Below are 18,559 nucleotides of genomic sequence, written 5' to 3' on the forward strand. Positions count from 1 at the left end.
CAATAAAACAATCATCGTAAGATTGGAAAATAATTAAGCAAGATCCTGGATGCTGTCTAAATTCTTCAGTGTCTTGCATACCATTAATTGTCCATTGGGAAGGATATTAGCTTAGGGCTGGAAAGAACTGTGCACTATCAGCCTCCAGCTTTTTGTGTATTTTTAATAATGAATGAATAAATTGGGGTTGATAGGATCTTAACTGGCTGCTGTGAGGATACTTTAAAAAGCATACAGTATGCTATAATATGATAATGAGTCTTTGTGCAACAGATATGTCATAGTGATGGCGTTTTTGGTCCTTGCTGATGTAGGATTTTTATGACTAATATGTAAAGACACGGAAAAACCACAATAAAAATATTAAAGCTACCAATAATAGTAATACTAAAGCATGCCTGTAATTTTCCTGCAATTATAATTCAAAAAAGTCGCAATATTCAATTTTAAAGTTGCCCTAGAAACTTTCAGTTTAATTGGAAAACAACTTCTGATATTGGAACTTCTGCTCTACTCCGCTCTCTTGAGACCCCATCTGCAGTGCTGCATTCAGCTCTGGGGCCCCCAGCGTAAGGAAGACATGGACCTGTTGGAGTGGGTCCAGAGGAGGCCATGAGGGTGATCAGAGGGCTGGGGCACCTCTCCTATGGAGACTGGCTAAGGGAGTGGGGGTTGTTCAGCCTGGAGAAGAGCAGGCTCCGAGGAGACCTTACAGTGGCCTTCCCGTACCTAAAGGAGGACTACAGAAAGGCTGGGGAGGGACTCTGTCAGGGAGTGAGGCAAGGGGGAATGGTGTTAAACTGAAAAACGGCAGATTTAGATTAGATATTAGGAAGAAATTCTTTACTATGAGGGTGGTGAGGCCCTAGCCCAGGCTGGATGGGGCTGAGGGCAGCCTGGGCTGGTGGGAGGTGTCCCTGCCCAGGGCAGGGGGCTGGAGCCAGGGGGTCTTTGAGGCCCCTTCCAACCAAAGCCATTCAATGATTTTATGATTCCAAAATCCAAGTGAGGCTATTGCTTTTGAATGCCTAAAAAGCTTCTGTAGGCTTCATTTCCTGCTTATAATGAATATGCATATCTAAAGTAAAAAATGTTTTTAAGACATGAAATTATTCATGAGAAAGGTTTCCATTTTCTACTACTACTAAAATATAAATGGATTCACAATTATTTGTAACATAATTAAAGCTGAGATTCTGTTTAATGTTAACTTTTGCAGTAATCCTATCTCTGTCATGCTCTGTCAATGCTCACAGATCCAAGCACATTTTGAAGACTTCATTTCTAATTGGTGGCATTGAACTGACAAACCACACAGTTATTCTGATCTTATTTAAAAGCTGCTGGCATCCCCTTTACCCTTATAGAACACATGGGTTCTGCAGGAAAGACAAGGTATAGATTCTCAGCAGTAGTCACACTGAGAAGCACAGGGCAGATTTACATGGACAGAGGTACTGGATTATAAACCTTAAAGATGTTTCATGTAGCTCTCAGGAGTTTTTTTTTGTTTGGTTGGTTGGGTTTTTTTGTTTGTTTTTTTGTTTTTACTCTTCTGCAGCAAATAAGCCCACTATTATTGTAATAGTTCAATATGGAAATAGATCAGTATCTCCTGAAAGCCTGGTGAATACAGGAATACAGGAAGTGTTTTTTTTTGTTGCTGGTTTTTTTTTTTTTAAATCTATGTAATCCTTTGTATTTCAGGAGTTACTGGACTATTGTAGAATACCAGGCAATTTAACTGAGTCTTTAATCCATCTTGTTTAGGTGTATTAAAAACTCTGTAATGATATTTTTGCTACACAAGAAATTAACTTTATTTGGGGGCCTTGCCATTGTAAGCTTTAAGAGACTAATATTTTGCATTATTTCATGGTGCTACAGACAATTTTAAATTCTTCTTAATTCCATACCAAATTTCTTTCTTGTTATTTTTTTCTTTTTTTTTATTTGATCAAAAAAACATGTGTTTCACAGTCTAAATGGCTTGCTGTTCGCAACAGTTCTTCTGCCTTCCCTAGGAAACAAGCATAACTACATATGTGAATATGTAGTTTCTCATGTAATAAGGGCTGAAAGACAACACATAATAGGTATCTCTTTCAGAAGAGCTGGCCTGTCTCATCTTAAGTCTCTGGAAAGGGTAGTCCAGTATGAATAGGCTTGAAAATTGTATTGCATGGTAATAAAACTATTATGGTACATAAAAATGAGAAAAATCACAAAATGTAGAATACAAATATGTAGAAACACACCACAATAATTTAAAGTAAATGCAAATAGTTAAATTATAAAATACTTTCTGCAAGCAGTTCAATTTCTTCTTAAGGGTCATAGAAGATTTACAGAGGCACCTAGGCACACTGCATTTCACACTAGGCTGAACTACAGAAATCAGAAGTTCACTAAACTAGGTCAATTTATAGGGAATATTTCAAAGCTTGGCCAAAGGAATATTTGTGCGTCATAAAACAAGTTCTTGCTAGCGACTGTGTTTTGTTTTTCAAGATTTTGTTGTTAGAAATGATATTTCAGTTGCATTAAAAATATATCTTTAAAAAGCTTCTTTAAATTGGAATCTCAAAGAGTATTTCAGCATTTATCAGTACTGCTGACTCATCCTTGTGCTAGTAAAGGCCGTTTAGAAGTAAGATGCTGAATTAAAAAAAATCAAAGTAGCATTTAAAGATGGAAAATGGTAAATAAGCTGTGTCAGATAAGACAGGGCTAAAATGTAAAACACTTGGGGTGCTGTGAATGCTGCAGCAGCTTTTTGAGTCCTGGAACGATTTCATCACAGTTACAGGATTAGCATGATTCATGTATCATTCATCTCTTACTGGCTTTGTAGGATATAGGTTTGGTGTTTTGTAATTTTCCTTCTGTGGTCTTATCAGGGATGTATGCATATATCAGTGCAGGTCTGCATACCAGTTTGTAAAGAAGTGGTTAAAAGGATGTGGAACTCTTCCGAACATCAAATAAAAATGGACAACTAAACTCCGCAATAAGAAAAGTTAATTTTCAATGTGGCACCATGTTGAAAAGTATCAATACTGACAAGCCTGAGGTCCTTTGTGTATAGGTGAAGAACAGTGCATAGTGATGGGGAACGTTTGTGTCTTCCTATCTCCCCAGTGTACCCTTAACCCTCTAGGCTTGAGGAGACTATGTACTTTCCATAAATATTCACTTATTTTCTTTCTCTCTGAGCCCATCAGTAAAGAGTACACTTAGGGCTCTCATAATGTGAACGATCATCTTCGCAGAACTAGATGCACGCAGCTAACCGATTTTGAAAAATCCAACACGTAAGAACAGCTTTCTCTCATAACTGCTGTAACTTAATGGGAACAGCTAATTTTACTAAGACAAGGTACAGGTACCAAATTCCTTTCATTTTGCCCTCTAACCATAGAACTTACATTTCCTCAAAAATCAGCTCCTGCTCTATCATGTCCTTGCAAAGTAGCTTATTTTAAAAAGTAAATGGAAATGAAGTGCTTGACTGCACAACAGTGCTTTCTACAGGTAGAAGACCCCATTATGTGTAGTCAGTCAACTGGTTAAATGCAAATGGAACCTTGCCTTGCTCCTTCAGCATCTATGTGCATACACAGAGATAGAATGCATCATATTCAGATTTACCTAAATAACCTGCTTTCTCTAGTTCTATTATAGAAGCAATTGTATGAGGCTTTTCCACTGCAGGCTTATTTTGGATTATTCAAAGCAATTTATCTCATCTTAAAAAAGAAACAGTAACTTCTGTATCTGTACTTTTTGCTGATATAGAATGACTCCAGACCAGGAAGTTCAGTCCCTATTTTTAAAGGGATCAATACCAATTTTGCCTGTGGGCTGGAAGACTATCTTCAGGGTGATAACATGGGTATAAAACAGAATATAATTTCCCATTGTGAATAAGAATAAATGCATAAAAACGTGCATTCTTGGCTAAGATGCTTTCCCATGCTCAAAGAAATGTTCCCATGCTGCTGATTTCAGGAAAGGAAAAAAAATCTCTTGACTGTCCTCAGTATCAGTATGAGAAATGTAATATCCAAGGCGAAGAGTGTGAAATACACTGTGCATTGGCCTGTGTAATGTTATGTTTTCCACTGTCACCAAAGGCTTGAATGCCTTGGTTCATTATTCAAACTATTATTTGGTTTTAGTCCCATGAGGGTTAGAGACAACTGTTAAAACAGATAGAAATTGAGGGACAAAGCTCTCACTCTACTGACCAGAAATACAGAACACATGAGAACTGTCACTTATTGCAGAAATTTGACGACCAGAAGAGTTTTTGCTGAGGATGACAATGAGGGAAGGAGCACTAATTCAAACCTTCATGATAGAGTTGTTAGCAGAGCTCCCTGAAGTGCTTTCAGAAACATTTTTGCATTGACAGGAAGTCAGAAGACTTCATTTTTTTGTTTGTTTTTTACATCTCTAGGGAGAAATTCTGCCACTGTTAAAATTATTCCTTCACTAATTTCAACAGAACTCAATTTCTAATATATGTAATCCATTATAAACTGATCTCTTTTGCAGTTCTGGTATACTTGCATAAAATAATTTAACCGAGGCCAGACAGAGCACAAGTGGCTGAAAAGAAATGTGATTAGTGATGTAAGTTAAGAAGCTGACCAACTCCCCAGTATGCAAGGGTACTTTTGTGCTGTTCAGAGCTCTGAGAGCTCTGTCCCTAACCAGAACCATACCATATGCAGTTATTTCCTGTGTGCAAGAGAAGGCTGTACAATATGACCATTTTCTCAAAAAGAAACCCAATAGCAGGGAACCCTAAAATCAGTCATCACAGCTTTCTACAGAGAAAAAAAGTATCACCAGGGGCAGTTTTTATATTTCATGTGTTATTCTTAGATGGCCCTAATTTATACCTACCTAAATCATTCACTTAAAAACATAGATGTATTCCTACTGATCAGAGAAAGTTAGGTGATGATTTAGATGTCTTTTACTGACTTCGCTGACAACTGTTTGTAATAGGTACTCAGGTTTGAACACTGTCTTATTATAATAAAGCATGAGAAAAGAAATGATAAAAATGTTGACAAACACCTCGTGATACTCAATTTAAACATATGCATGGTGAACTCAGAAAAAAGGTCATGATTCTGCTTACTGAAAAAAAGGATCACATGCACTTCCAAGGACATGGGAGTAAGTAGAAGGAGGGAACCACCTCTAACTGAGCATCTATAGCAGTCACTTGGGAAAACCATGCAGTTTTTATCATCCAGCATGCATTCTTACTTAACACTGAGTTTTTGCATGTTTTTTTTCCACACCTTTCTTTCCAAATTACAACTAATGCACTCTCACAACTAAGATGACAGATATGGTTAGTTTCCGAAAGGATGAAAGTGGGAAAAAAATCAATTTGTTTTTGATATCCCCAACTCCTCTCCCATTTCTTATAAATAACAAGGACACTTTCAGTTTAAAGTCTGTAAACTCTGCTTATTAGAAATTTTTGCAGGTATACTTATATCTTAGCAGTTCAGTCCTAAAGGGACATATGCACAGGGTTATGGCACTTTCAGGTCATGCATGCTTAGCACAATACGCAAAAAATTAGCTTAGTAAAGTCCATCCAGTTTAATGTAACAAGTAGGGCTAAATACTCTGAAAGCCACACTGAAAAATAAATCTTTAGGTCTATGAACTGACTTAAAGACACGATTTTCCCAGAGCTAACTCCGCAGCCACTACTATGTGAAGGTTTGAGACACTCGTATACATCACAGTTACGGTTGTATCATATCACAAAGTTTCAGAGGCACTGCTCAGGTGTAGCTATAAAATGTTACATGACCGTTTGTATTTGGCCAAGAATTGAGTCTGCAACTAAGCTGTGTGCCACGCTTAACCACCACAAAAATGCAATCTAAAGAATTAAATTAAATTTGGAATGGTAATAAAGTAACGTTCTTGGTCAGTGCCTTGAAATAAATAAGTAGTCTTGTGGGCTAGGTAGAGCCGAAGCAACTGGTATTATAAATTTTACTACTCTGCTGTAACAATGATAAATGATTTCACTAGTTTATGCTTCACCAGATCCAAGGTCACCAGACCCCTCTCAGCATAAGCAAGCTATGGATTGTTGTCACAATCATAAAGTGAGCTCAGAAATAAGGTACTCCGCCACGTTTCATAGTACTGTGGCTATGCTTTGTACCAGCCATTGAACTGTCTTTCACAGTTAATATATTCAACTCGGTCTACAGCATTGCATATCACAGTGCGTTGCAGACGGTGAGAAACTGAGCAACAGTTAGATACAGCTTAATTCCCATACTTTCCTTCAAAAAACACAGAATCTGAAGATTTGCCACTACAGAATAAACACTTCTAAAGGTGAGACTTCCAGAGGTATTTCAGAATCTAAATATGCAAAAAATCAATTGATAGTATTTTCAGAAGTGTCTAAAGCACTTCATCTACTAGCCCTGGCTTCTTTTCTTATTGAGATCAAGGAGTTTGTACTGGGATGTTAACTTTCTTTTTGATACACATTGTAAAATACCCAGTGCTTTCAGGGGAAGACCATTGTAGCTAGACAGATAGAAGTTGACATAAATAATTTTACTACTCTGAAGTGAAGTTCAGACTGGCTTGTTTTCAAAACCATACAAGTTCCTTAATAGCCCGTTATTCACATATATTTTACAATTCCTTTTGAATTACCATATGAGGCCAGATAGAGAAGCACCAAGAGGAGACAAAGGAGCAGTCTTTAGCAAGTCCATCCATTATGACAAAATTCACAGCAGTACCACCATGGCCATACAAATTCATCATCATGAAAGTCTGGTCACTCAACCCATAACAAACTTTATTCATACTTTAATCTTACATTTTTTCTCAGCTGGAAAGAGCAGTTGAAAATATACTGTGGAAATCAATTGGCAGTATCTGAATGAAATAAGATGAAATGAAATGAATGATGTGACCTAATAAATCTTTTGTATCTATCTCTAGCTTCTGTCATCTAGGAGTTTTCAATAATAGGAAGGTTCTCCCTTCAGTGCCCACATGCAACTCAACTTTTCTGTAGTGCTACAGTTTGGAAGCTTATTTTAGGGTACACAAATGACAGACAATGAAATACATAGTTTGGAATCACACAGTAGAAATGAAAAGAGGTAATGTGTCAAGTGCTATTTGGGACTCCTTTAGTATACGCTCTTGCTGAGGTGGCTTCAGCAAAATAACTTCCCTCCAGAAACATAACTCAAGAGTATGATCAACTGAATCTGAAACTATCTCCAAGGACTTATTCAGTCATCCTTAGTTGGAATCTTAAGATTCCTCTAGGATTTACATCACAAACAATGTGTTCTGTCAGCAGATATTTGGGACTCTACTTAACTTCAGCTGAAGATCCAAGAAGGTGACTCCTGGTGAAACTATCTTAGGTTTATTGATTTAAATCAAAATCTGTAGAATTGCCCAAGGCATTCTTTTTTCCTTGTTGGAGAAAAAATAGCACTTCTACTTAACTACAAACACTCTTACTTAACATGTTGTTTTGAAACAATGTACCTTCAAACTCATACATATTTCCCAAATCAAAAAACCATAAAGGAGATACCTTTGGTAAGCATCACTGTCTGAAAGAAAATAAGGCTGTCAAAATATAAATATGAAAAGCATGTATTGCTCATCAATAACATCAATGCTACTCGAATTCCAAGCACACACAAAAATCTTCTCTATATGAAAAAATAGTTCAGGATATATTGTCTTTATGTGATAAAGAAAAAAAATAATTGGAAAGATATTAACGTTTCTGTACTTTCCGATTTATGCCATTAAAAAAAAAAAGCACGGAAATCATATGGAGAAAGTAGAGTGTGAATAAAGTAATTGTAGATGGTAATAGAGATGAAAAAGTTCTTTCACACAGTCAAATACATCCCCTGTCAATGGAAAATTGCCCTTGACAGTACATTTTCCAGTGTTTTGTCATGGCTAAGTTACAAGTGTTACATACAAATTCCATTTACTGAGAAGACACTGTTACTCTCCCATTCTGAGGCTATAGAACAGAAGCTGATTGCATTTAGCTTTTCAAAGTCAAAACACTTTACTTAAACTTTGTAGTACCACTGAATATTTTAGATGTTTAGCACACAGCCAATTGAAATATAAATCTATCTTCAGCGCTTAGAACGATATTTTCTGAGGTGACATTGGTTGCTCAAGACTGGTAATCTTAAATATGTTCTAATGTAAATTTAACCCTTTCTAGACACTTTAAGATTTCATATCATGTACAGCAGAAACTGATTCCAAACTGATTAATGGATATGAAAAGCCAGCATTACGATCATGGTATGGTTTTATCATTGCATTCATCTGATAATCAGGACAAAGATGGTAGTTTATATGCATTTTGAAGTTAAATTAGGAAAGTTACCATTCCTATATCTACATCTTTGATATTTCAGTTTGGGCCCAAAGACATGAAGAAACTCGCTTTGAGAAAGTAACTACTTTGATGAAATCTGGGCCCAAAGACATGAAGAAACTCGCTTTGAGAAAGTAACTACTTTGATGAAATCTTTCCTCTTTCATCCAAATGATCCTTATCTTGTTTAAAATTAATAAATCTTTGAAAGACAACTCTTATCTCTTTAATAATAATTTCCTTGCAATATACTCTTCATAATAAGGAGAAATTACATACAGCACAGTAGATGAAAGTAAAAATCTACAGATTAGCCTTAAAAATATATTACAAATAGCTTCCTGTATGTCAGCCTACTCTTTATTGTAAAGGCTCCTATCATTTCCGTTGTGCTAATACAGCCATTTTTTTTAATGATAAATGGAAAGCTTTTAGGGAACTGTATGCAATGTCATGATTCTAGGTTCTCCATTGCCAATGGATATAAACCTCTACATACTGTTAAAATGACTCAATTGAAAAACCTACTATATTAAATGACTCAACTAAGTTAACTAATTTATCTCTTTCTGTGGATCCCAATAAAGAATCACAACAGTTAGAATTTGCAACTTAACTGAAATAGACTTCTGATTCCTCAAAATAATTATGCCAGTATTTGGGTTGTTCTGTATGATTTCTAAAGCAGATGAAGAGAAAGATTAGGTATGGGTGGGTTATAGATAAGAAAAATTACCTGATCCAGTTTCCAATGGAACTCCGCAGGGCGAAATGTGTCAGCCTGATCAAAGTCTTTACGCAACAGAAACACTAATCGGCAGTTGTGCACGTACAAGGCATAGTGATGTCGGTTCATCTCTGAAAGGAGGGAACAAGATCAGCACTCTGAACTATCATCAACACTTGTTTAGGTGAATGTGTTTCAAAGCAATATACACCCAAAGGACCAAAAAACACCCAGTCCCCATCAACAGTCCCCTCAATAAGCTGTCAAATCACCAACCAACTCTCAGGATGGCACCAAACCCAGCTCATTATTTGTTTTTCAAACTGCTTTAACTGAGGAGAAATAGCAATATTCCACCAACTTTGTTATGCCCTTTGTCAAACATTTTGTCAATAGACAGACTCACCTGTCTTGTCAGAGTTGCAGAGAATAGTCTCTTTCTCAGCTCTTAATCCTGGGCTAGGTCCATGTTTCATCCACAGAGTTATGGTGAATTGATCAGTTAAATTCTTTGGGACTATTCCATCTGGAATTTTGGCTCCTTGCTTTCCATCAAATTTAAAAATTATGTCATTGTTATCCATGAGAAGCCCAGCTGTCCAATTAGTTGTTGCACTGGGAGATGGTAACAGGTCAATGGCACCTGAGGATGCTCCTGCAAATGATACATAATGAGAACACAATGAGGAACTAATAAAAGAGCTGTACAGATGAATTTAGAATAGGCACAGGGCCTGATTCATGCATTCCTCTTTAGATTATTTTCACTTCCCAAATGGTCCTACTACTTTCACTGTCAAATCACATATATGCTATCTAGTAGCCAGCAAAACAACTCCATAAGAGTTTGGTAGACTATATATATTGCACAGAAGCTGTAGAAATATTTTAAGGTTACTTCCTTAGAAATTTCTCAATTTATAAAATGCATTAATGTCATATCTTCAGTTATTCTGAGAAGTGCTAAGACTAAAACCAAGTTCTCTACATCCGGATAAGGAGGTTTCGTATCTTCTCTCCCTGACAGCATGGAGATATACAGTATACGGGGATGATGTGTTGCCAAATTCAGTAGAGTGGGGATGAATGTAGAATATATATCCTAATGTCCAGTAGTCGGCCATAGATAATGTTGGTATGAATATTAGTGCATACAGAGTATTCACCCTAAAACTGAAAATATCACTAATGCTGGCTTCTCTCAGGTATATGATGGTTGTAACTCCATGTGTTCTTGTGTTCTTGCCTAATGATAGATATAAGATATGCTTCTCACAACTCAGATTAGCTCCCCTACAGAAAGTGAATTATGAACAAGTGGTCAACATATGAAAAAGTGGTCCACAGCTACACTCATTTATTTGTTAAAATTAACTTGGGGGTGGGGGGGGGGGGGGGGGGGCAAACAAACCAGAAATGGAAAACACTGTAGCGCCAAGATCTAATAGAACAGCACAGTACTCTTTAAGCTCTGTATTTTTTTTTTTTTTTTTTTACAGCTTAATAACTGCCTGGCACTTTTTATAAACATGTGATCAGGTATCCAGAGCCTTTACTTAGCCTGTGAAAGATAGCATTTAACAGAAAGTATGCTTGCCAGAGTAAAAAACAGAACCTGTGTATTCTTGTTGATGCTTTGACAGATAAGAATATGGTGAACAAACCCAAACTGAATTAAAAAATCCCATACTAGCATGAAATCTCATCCTCCCTCCAGTGTCCAAGGGAAGATCCCAACTCTCTGCAGGAGTGTAGAATGTTATGCCAAAAATGTTTTGGAACTGTATCCTATACATTTTTGAAAGTATATTATAGTGATGATGTGAAAACATTCATATTCAGTAACTGAATTTCTTAGACAATAGTTCAAAATGTGTTCCTTTAAAACGAGGTTATTTTGAAGTGATAGTAATATCAAACCTAAAACCTCCACATTTAGAATTTGAACACAAAGAAAAATTTTAATTCTGAATAACACACCACAGTGCATTGCTTAATACACATATGTTATCAATGGGAAAACACTGAACTTGATTTTATTCAAACAGCAAAACTTAGATAAACTTATTTAAATAAATAAATAAATAAATAAAATTAAGGGTAAAAATAAAATTACTTGCACAGGTGTGGTGGTTTTAAAATTAAAAGCATAATTCTCTCAAGGAATTCGCTTTGCATTCATTTATATATATATATATACATATATATTTAGTGAGATTTATTCTGAATATGTTTTGTAGTCCAAATTGAGTCTTTCATACATTCTTTATTTTTTATTATTGTTGGATGACAAGGTGAAAAAATGCTTCCTAAAATGCTCTGAGGCAAAATACTAATAGCTCCCTGACTTTAAAATGATTCAAGTGTAATTTAATCATTAAAACTGCCCACCTTTACTGTCAAAGTGACTACAAATCACTGGGGTATTGAAAGGCAGAGTTAAACCATCAGTCATATAAAAATATGAATTTTAATGCCTGTTGCTTAGCATCCGAATTCTCTTTATTTCCAACTGATAAATTAAGAAATGAGCATGGGATTTTTAAACTGGATCCTTGATTATAATCTTGCATTTTATATGGCACTGATGAATATATGTCTCTGATCATTCAATTCTGCACTCTGCAATCATAAGATGATTCACTGATGGAAAAAAAAAAGTGCAGGGTTTTCTTCCTTCTCAAAGAATTTATTTATCCAACCATTAGATAAAATAAGGTCATTTCTGGAAGAAAACTTATTTCCAGAAATAATTTAACCTGCTTTCGTAAGATAACCTGTTCTCTCTACAGTAAGGATGGCAATAAATACCAAATACCAAAACGTAAACTTGTCCTGATGCAATTCTATTGTAAAGATCACTTTCATTTATAGCCTTTTTATCAAAGTCCTATTAACAGTTTCTACCCTGCCTATACTTCTCTGTGAAGATATGGTAACCTTGGAGAAAAAAATATTCTTTCATCAATGAGAACTCATCCCTCCCCCATTTATATATGCTTTCTACATTCTGTTTTCTCAAGTGCTTAATATTCTATTGCTTCACAGATATGCTAAGTTCAAACTAGAAGTTCAGCAGTATCATTAGACACTACATCAGCCCACCAGCTCACATGCTGCCTAAAGCTACTACAATGGAACTGTCAAATCTGCAGAAATGGTTTTGACTATTCTGTTTTTCACCAGATTAGGCCTACACACGGTACCACCACTGAATTGAAGTTTGACTAGTTTGGGGAAACATCCAGTTTATTCTGGGGAAAAAGAGAGAGATTTGAAATTCTCTTTTCTACTCCTTCAGCGTTAGCAGATCAAAGTAGGTTAGTGCTATGTTAGTAAGGAGCTGCTCTGAATGATTGTGCCATTTGCAGGACAGGTCTGTAACAGGAATAAAACGATGTTCTTTTTGCTGCCAACACAAGTTCTTAGAGGTGGCAGAAGTACTTGACTTTAGCTATTACGTATTTATTTTTATTTAAAATGCTAACATTTTACTTACATGCCAGAATACAGCTGCCAAATGGGTTTTCTCCTGTTTTTCTAGGATCCCAATCAGTTGGATACAGAGATACAAGATTAAACTATGCAAGGTTAGTTTTTCAGATTGAAAATATATTATGAGAATTCTACTACTCTAATTCATTTTTACCTCACTTTCCCAATCTCTACAGGTAGTTGGTAATCATAAGTGCAAACTACTTTCCCCTGGGATCGGCTCTCCATTTTAACAGTTTGGGAACAGTGGCTGAAAACTTTCATTTGCAAATTTATTTCTTAAAGGTTAGTGTATTGATCTCATTATGTTTGAAACACTGTTGTGTGGTTATCAAAGCAAACATAAGCCAGACAGCTGAGCATCCCAATCCAAAAGCCACACAAGTAAATGGGGGAAAAAAATGCACAATTGCTATTGCAGAACAGAAAGAAGCCATGAAAGATGTATTTTGGAGAAGAATCTATATTCCACACCTTCAGTGCTTCAGGTGAGGACTTTAAGAAAATGGGATTTTAGAGGAGAAGACAGTAGATTTCAAAAAGCGAAAGTATTTGACTTAATATATGTACATTGTTCTGCCACATGCATAACCCTTAAAGTCATAAAAATACAGCAGTATCTTCAAGCATTTAATCTACTGTTCAATATGAATTTGTATCTTTTAGACCGTTATCAAAAAGCAGGAAAAGGCAATAAAATAATTAGGAAGCCTTTCTCCATCAGGATGTCTCTTTTCTGAAATTCATGTGCTTCTTAAATATTTTTCCTTGCATGATAGCCTGTAATGTGCCTTTATTTTTGTTTGCTTTTGTTCTGGCACAGTACTTAACAGCAGAGCAGAAAGCAGAGTGAGGAAGACTAAAACACAAGACAGAATACACAAGAAGAATACAGCACCAGTTAAATATCAACAATCCTTTGATTTTCATTGCTACAATCAAAAATGAACCAGCTGAGATAAATCTGTGTATTGCATGCTTATAGGTCACAATTGGCTCTTTATCTGGAAAAAATATTATTGTTATATTGACTGAAAGCCATGTACATACCGCATAGTTTCTGCAGAGATTTTTCTGAGTACGTTTCACGATCACAGCCCTTTCCAATGTAATTGGTCTGCAATTCAATGGTTGCATGTATTGAGGAAACTGGTCCATCACATGTTTCTAGATGAATGCTGGGAAACAAAGGTATGCTGCCAGAACCAGGCTTGTATTCAATACGTTTGTTCCAGTCTGGAAAAACATAACAAGAGATCCAAAAGTGATTAAAAAGGTGAAAAGAATACAATTTTAAATTACATATTGCTCTCAAAGTCCCTGGCTAAAATAAAAATTTTTTTTTTTGAACTTGGCATCAGCTAGTTACTGTTCTAAAAAAATGGTTTTGCCCCTCTTTCTAGAAGAGCATCAAGCTCAATAAAGTAATATCGCTACGTCACGCAAACACGGGCTACATATCCTGACATAACTGCTAATAGGTGTCAGTCTGAGTCTCCAACGTCCATGTCCCTGTGACAGCCTGCGAGCTAGTTTGTCCATGTCCCCGTGACAGCCTACAAGCTAGGTCTACTGAGAGAAAGCTCTTGGCTCCACTAGTTTGGTAAAATTTCATATTTTTTTGATAAAGAAGAAATATCTCCAATGACCTGGCTATATGCATAAGTCCTTTTCGACTGTGTCCAAAAGCTAATATAACACATCTGTACTGCCACCTCTTGTCTTCAGATATCTTCTTAATTTTGTAAAATATATGTGACTGAAAGCTACGGATGAAAAGACTACCCACGCTTTCAGCCAGGTCTGGCTAATCTGTGTTTATGCAGATGTCTTACAGCCCACAACATTCAAACAACCACCTGCCCTAGGCAGCTGCCTGGACATGGCATGCATGACACTATGTTTCTCAACAGAAGCATTTAATTTTTAAATCTAACTAATTACAACCAGCTTCAGAGAAAACCCAAACAAATATCATCAGTTAAAACCATGAATTTCAGGTATCTTTCTGTTCATGTTTTAGCTAACTGTAGCCAACTTGCTATGAAATATAAATAAGAATGCTGCATTAAACAGAGATATAAATAGTTAATTGTTCTGAAGTCACAAAACTATATTCAGCTTTGCTACCTAATGTGTACATCTGTGTTAAAGTTTCTCTCTCTTTTTTTTTTTTTTTTTTTTTTTTTTTTTTTTTTAAGTCCTAGGTAAAAGAGGACTCCATAAATGGAAAAATTCTAGGCCCTGGCAGTCAATGAAATCTCTTAAAGCAAATGTACAGAAACTTTCTTTCTAAATACCACTGGAAGGAAAACTAATCATATAGATATATTTAGTAGGTGAAAGAGTTAACTGACTTCATTTTCAGAAAGTTTGAAAAAGGATGCTCTCTAAATACCCCATCATCTTTTACTGGATTAAAAATTTACAAAAGCATCTGAGAGTCCAGGCAAATGTTTTGAAATGCAGACCAATCTTTAGTCCAGAGTCCAGACAAAGAGGATGGGATGCTGACAGTCTGAATCTCAGAACTTGGACTCTCAGATTTTCTTTGTGATTTGTAATTCAAATGGTAATGACATAGCATTTTGTTCCCATGTGGAAGCTGAGACCTCATGAAGTATTACATCTAATTTTATTAAAATCTTTAGGTCATGTACATCATTGACTAAAAGACAGGTATGACTACTTCACTGCCTGTGCATACATCAGCTGAGTTACTATTTTAGTAGCAATTTTCAGGTAATAATATTCTGTATAAAACTAGATTTTATGTGCAGTATTGTATACATTTGTCTGTAATTGTCAAATTAAAAGGTTCCCATAAAATTTCAAGTATCATATAAGGTACATCATTACAATAACAAATTTCTTTTTCCTATCCATTCCAGAAACTCGAGGTTAACATTTTTCCAATCAAAGAAGAGTAGATTTTTCAAATACGTAAGATAAAAATAATTTGCCGTTTTGAGCAAATGCTAATGATATATGAATTATTGCTCCTACTCTCTTATTCACTATGTTAAAGCATTATAATCCTCTACCAAGAGAAACAGTGTCTTATATGTACCTGAAACATTTCTGACTACCTCAGCAGCTTTCATGTTCTCAGCCACTTTCTTGCTTCTCACAAATTAACTGACACTCAAGCAAAATATTCATTATTGTATGTCAGATATAACTGAATTATTAACTGTAACATATCTATTTGAAAATGCACACAACTGCAGTTATATGAAGAATGTCTTATATAAAATATGCTATATAAAATGCCACTACAGATAGGGAAGAGTAACGGTAGACCTCTGTTTCTGCTGCATGAATTCTTGGACTAGAAGAAGTGTTTCATTTCACAGTATTACCTTTCTACTTGGCAAAAGTGATAATTCATACCCAGAGATCATAAACCCTGAATATTCTAAATCACACCTACGTTTTTCTCAGCTTTAAATTGTAAAACTTCAGCTATACTTGAACTAATATCATTGTACATTGGTCCCCTGCAGCATTACAGACTAATCCTCATCCTAAATCCCACCTGCACTCCTTTCACTGGAGGAAAGTGAGTATGGATTTAGGAAGTCAGCCAAGGATCCCCCCTCATATAATATATAATTATATTATATATAATATTTGCAATGGCTGGACAGTCCATAAAGTAGTTATAGCTGTGCTACAAAAAGAGTGTCTTATTTATGCAGAATCTGTCCCCATAGCATTTCAGCATCCTATAGATGTTGAAGCTGAGGCCAGCACTCTCTACATCTCACCACGAGTGAAGTCAGTAAGGAAGCTGACAAACGAGTATTTGGAGGTGGGTAAAGGCTGATGTGAGGAGCAATACTGGTTCTACGCTGGAGTGAAACTTGCGGAGACTGGACCACATCTCTCCCAACATGTCAACCCAAATCTGATGGGCTCTAAAAGAACTTCCCATTCAGGGAATGTTGACAGTCCATCTAATATTTTTATCTGCAAACATTTGTTGTGAGACAGTAATAGATGATCTAAAGATATGCTACTCATGGTATCTTTGTGTAGATATTCTGAAAATGAGTGTATTCTTCAGGATAATTTTTTTTTGACTACACGGTGCCAGCACTTTTCCTTTAGGTAATTCACAGAAACTAGCACCAAGATGCTGCAGAAGCTCTTAGAGCCTTGTTAAGACCATATAAGCACTTTAAGGCTTTACTTTTCTTTTTGTTGTTGTTAGGCTTTGCTTTTTACTGCAATCTAAATATGCTGACTTGGATTTTATTTACGATAACATTAGTGGATTCTCAAAACATAGCATAGTCAGGCACCTACTATGAAGAAGAGAAAGGACTCGTTGAAGTTTAACTTAAACCTTGGTTTGCCATTAATAACAGTTTATACATTCAGGGACTTGATCTACTGGCATAAAACACAGGGCTGTTTCTCAAACTCTTGACATCTGGCACAGATTTTTCTAAAATAAAATGATCACCACCTAGTCAAGATATCAACATATGAAATGTTGTTTCTTTTAAATAATTGCATGAAATACACAGCACACATCAGCTAACCAATAGCACTCATCCCTCGTATCTGAGCCTGTGGTACCAGATCGGCTATTGTTCTGCTAAGCACATTTCGACTGATGTATTGCAGACTTCCATACGGAATAATGTAAATGTATAGTTTGTGTGAGGTCATAAATCAGAAGCACAATACATTGTTTTTCCTTTTCCAGTTTCAAACTGCTAGGCAATGCTTTGTACTTGAATTTCCACTTCAAAGTAAAGATAAGGATTTTTTTTCTTTCTTTTTAGCAAAACAAACATGGATAACAGTTCCTTTGTAGTTTCCCTTGGATGGCATTTTCTTTATATTTATATATATACATATACATGCATATACATATATACACATATAAACGTGTCAATTTAAAAAAAAATAAAAAATAAAATTAAAAATCCAAGGATTTTATTTTCCTATTTGGAAAAAAAATGCAAAGACACACAAAGCAATCATCTTATCCATCCTACTTCCTGATTAACCCTCCTCAAAACTTCTGAAAGAGGAAAATTTTTACTTGTAAAACAGGAAATTTCAGCCTTGCAAAAGATTTTTCAAGAAATTCTAAATGCTGTTTCCTGACACAGATTACAGGTGAACAAAATTGTGTTAACATTATCATTTTAATTTTAAACATATCATTAGCATTAAAACAGATCATATGCTATGCTTCGTCATCTCAGAAGAAAAGTTAGAAGACCTATTGTGAATGCATGCCTGTCCCTTTGTTAAATAACTTCATTTATGTGAAGATACTGAACTACTAAACTAACCAGGTCTGTTCAGGCTAAGCAGTTTTCCATTCATGAAATCAATCATTGTACATATGAGTGAATTTGGTAGGTTGTCATCTAGTTAATTGGCCAGAAATCAGCTAGTAAACATCAGCAGAATACTATTTCCAGGATCCATCAATGTCACTGTGTTTTCATTCCCTGAAAACCATTTGCTAAGTTTTAAAGGGTCAGACAGTCAGACAGATAGAAAGAACTGCTTTCTCTCTTGGGAATAAAGTAGGCAACTTTGCAAGGGACGCCACAGCTCCTATAACTGCTTCCACACATATATTGTGCTAGGAAAGTTTGGCAGAAATTATGCCAAACCAAAGCAATATTTAATTATCAGCTAGGACCATGCTTCTCATGCTAGAAAAATCTCAAAACTATCTTGAAGAAGCTCTTGGAAAATCTGGTAGAAAAAGATGTGTTTAGAAGGAACTGAATTTTTGATTAACGGTATTTTCCTCTGTTTTAACAAACGTGTATATAATATACATATGTACATATATAAGAATAAATATATGAGTAAATATATACATACACTAGCACACATATGTATGAACACATAAA

The 18,559-nt window shown here is 35.6% G+C and overlaps 1 protein-coding gene and 1 long non-coding RNA gene across 7 annotated transcripts in view; one reads left to right on the top strand and one right to left on the bottom strand.

Annotated features, from left to right (window-relative positions):
• CLSTN2 (calsyntenin 2) overlaps positions 1-18,559 on the bottom strand; it is a 340,481-nt gene that overhangs the window by 49,719 nt on the left and 272,203 nt on the right. For all 4 annotated transcript variants that reach the window (XM_048062966.2, XM_013188099.3, XM_067002443.1 and 1 more), the window contains 3 exons: positions 13,719-13,904; positions 9,580-9,828; positions 9,183-9,304 (listed from right to left, as the gene is read on the bottom strand). In XM_048062966.2, coding sequence (XP_047918923.2) covers positions 9,183-9,304; positions 9,580-9,828; positions 13,719-13,904 — 557 coding nt within the window. The remainder of the gene's footprint in view (positions 1-9,182; positions 9,305-9,579; positions 9,829-13,718; positions 13,905-18,559) is intronic.
• Positions 7,354-13,723, top strand: LOC106040305 (uncharacterized). 3 transcript variants are annotated; one of them, XR_001209817.3, is made up of 5 exons: positions 7,354-7,426; positions 12,718-12,763; positions 12,845-12,953; positions 13,090-13,156; positions 13,492-13,723. It is a non-coding gene; the product is annotated as an uncharacterized lncRNA (long non-coding RNA). The 3 variants fall into 3 exon arrangements; XR_007163005.2 differs by lacking the exon at positions 13,090-13,156; XR_007163006.2 differs by lacking the exons at positions 7,354-7,426; positions 13,090-13,156 and adding an exon at positions 7,507-7,632.

Source organism: Anser cygnoides, chromosome 9 (genome assembly GCF_040182565.1).
Source record: "Anser cygnoides isolate HZ-2024a breed goose chromosome 9, Taihu_goose_T2T_genome, whole genome shotgun sequence".
Taxonomy (NCBI): domain Eukaryota; kingdom Metazoa; phylum Chordata; class Aves; order Anseriformes; family Anatidae; genus Anser; species Anser cygnoides.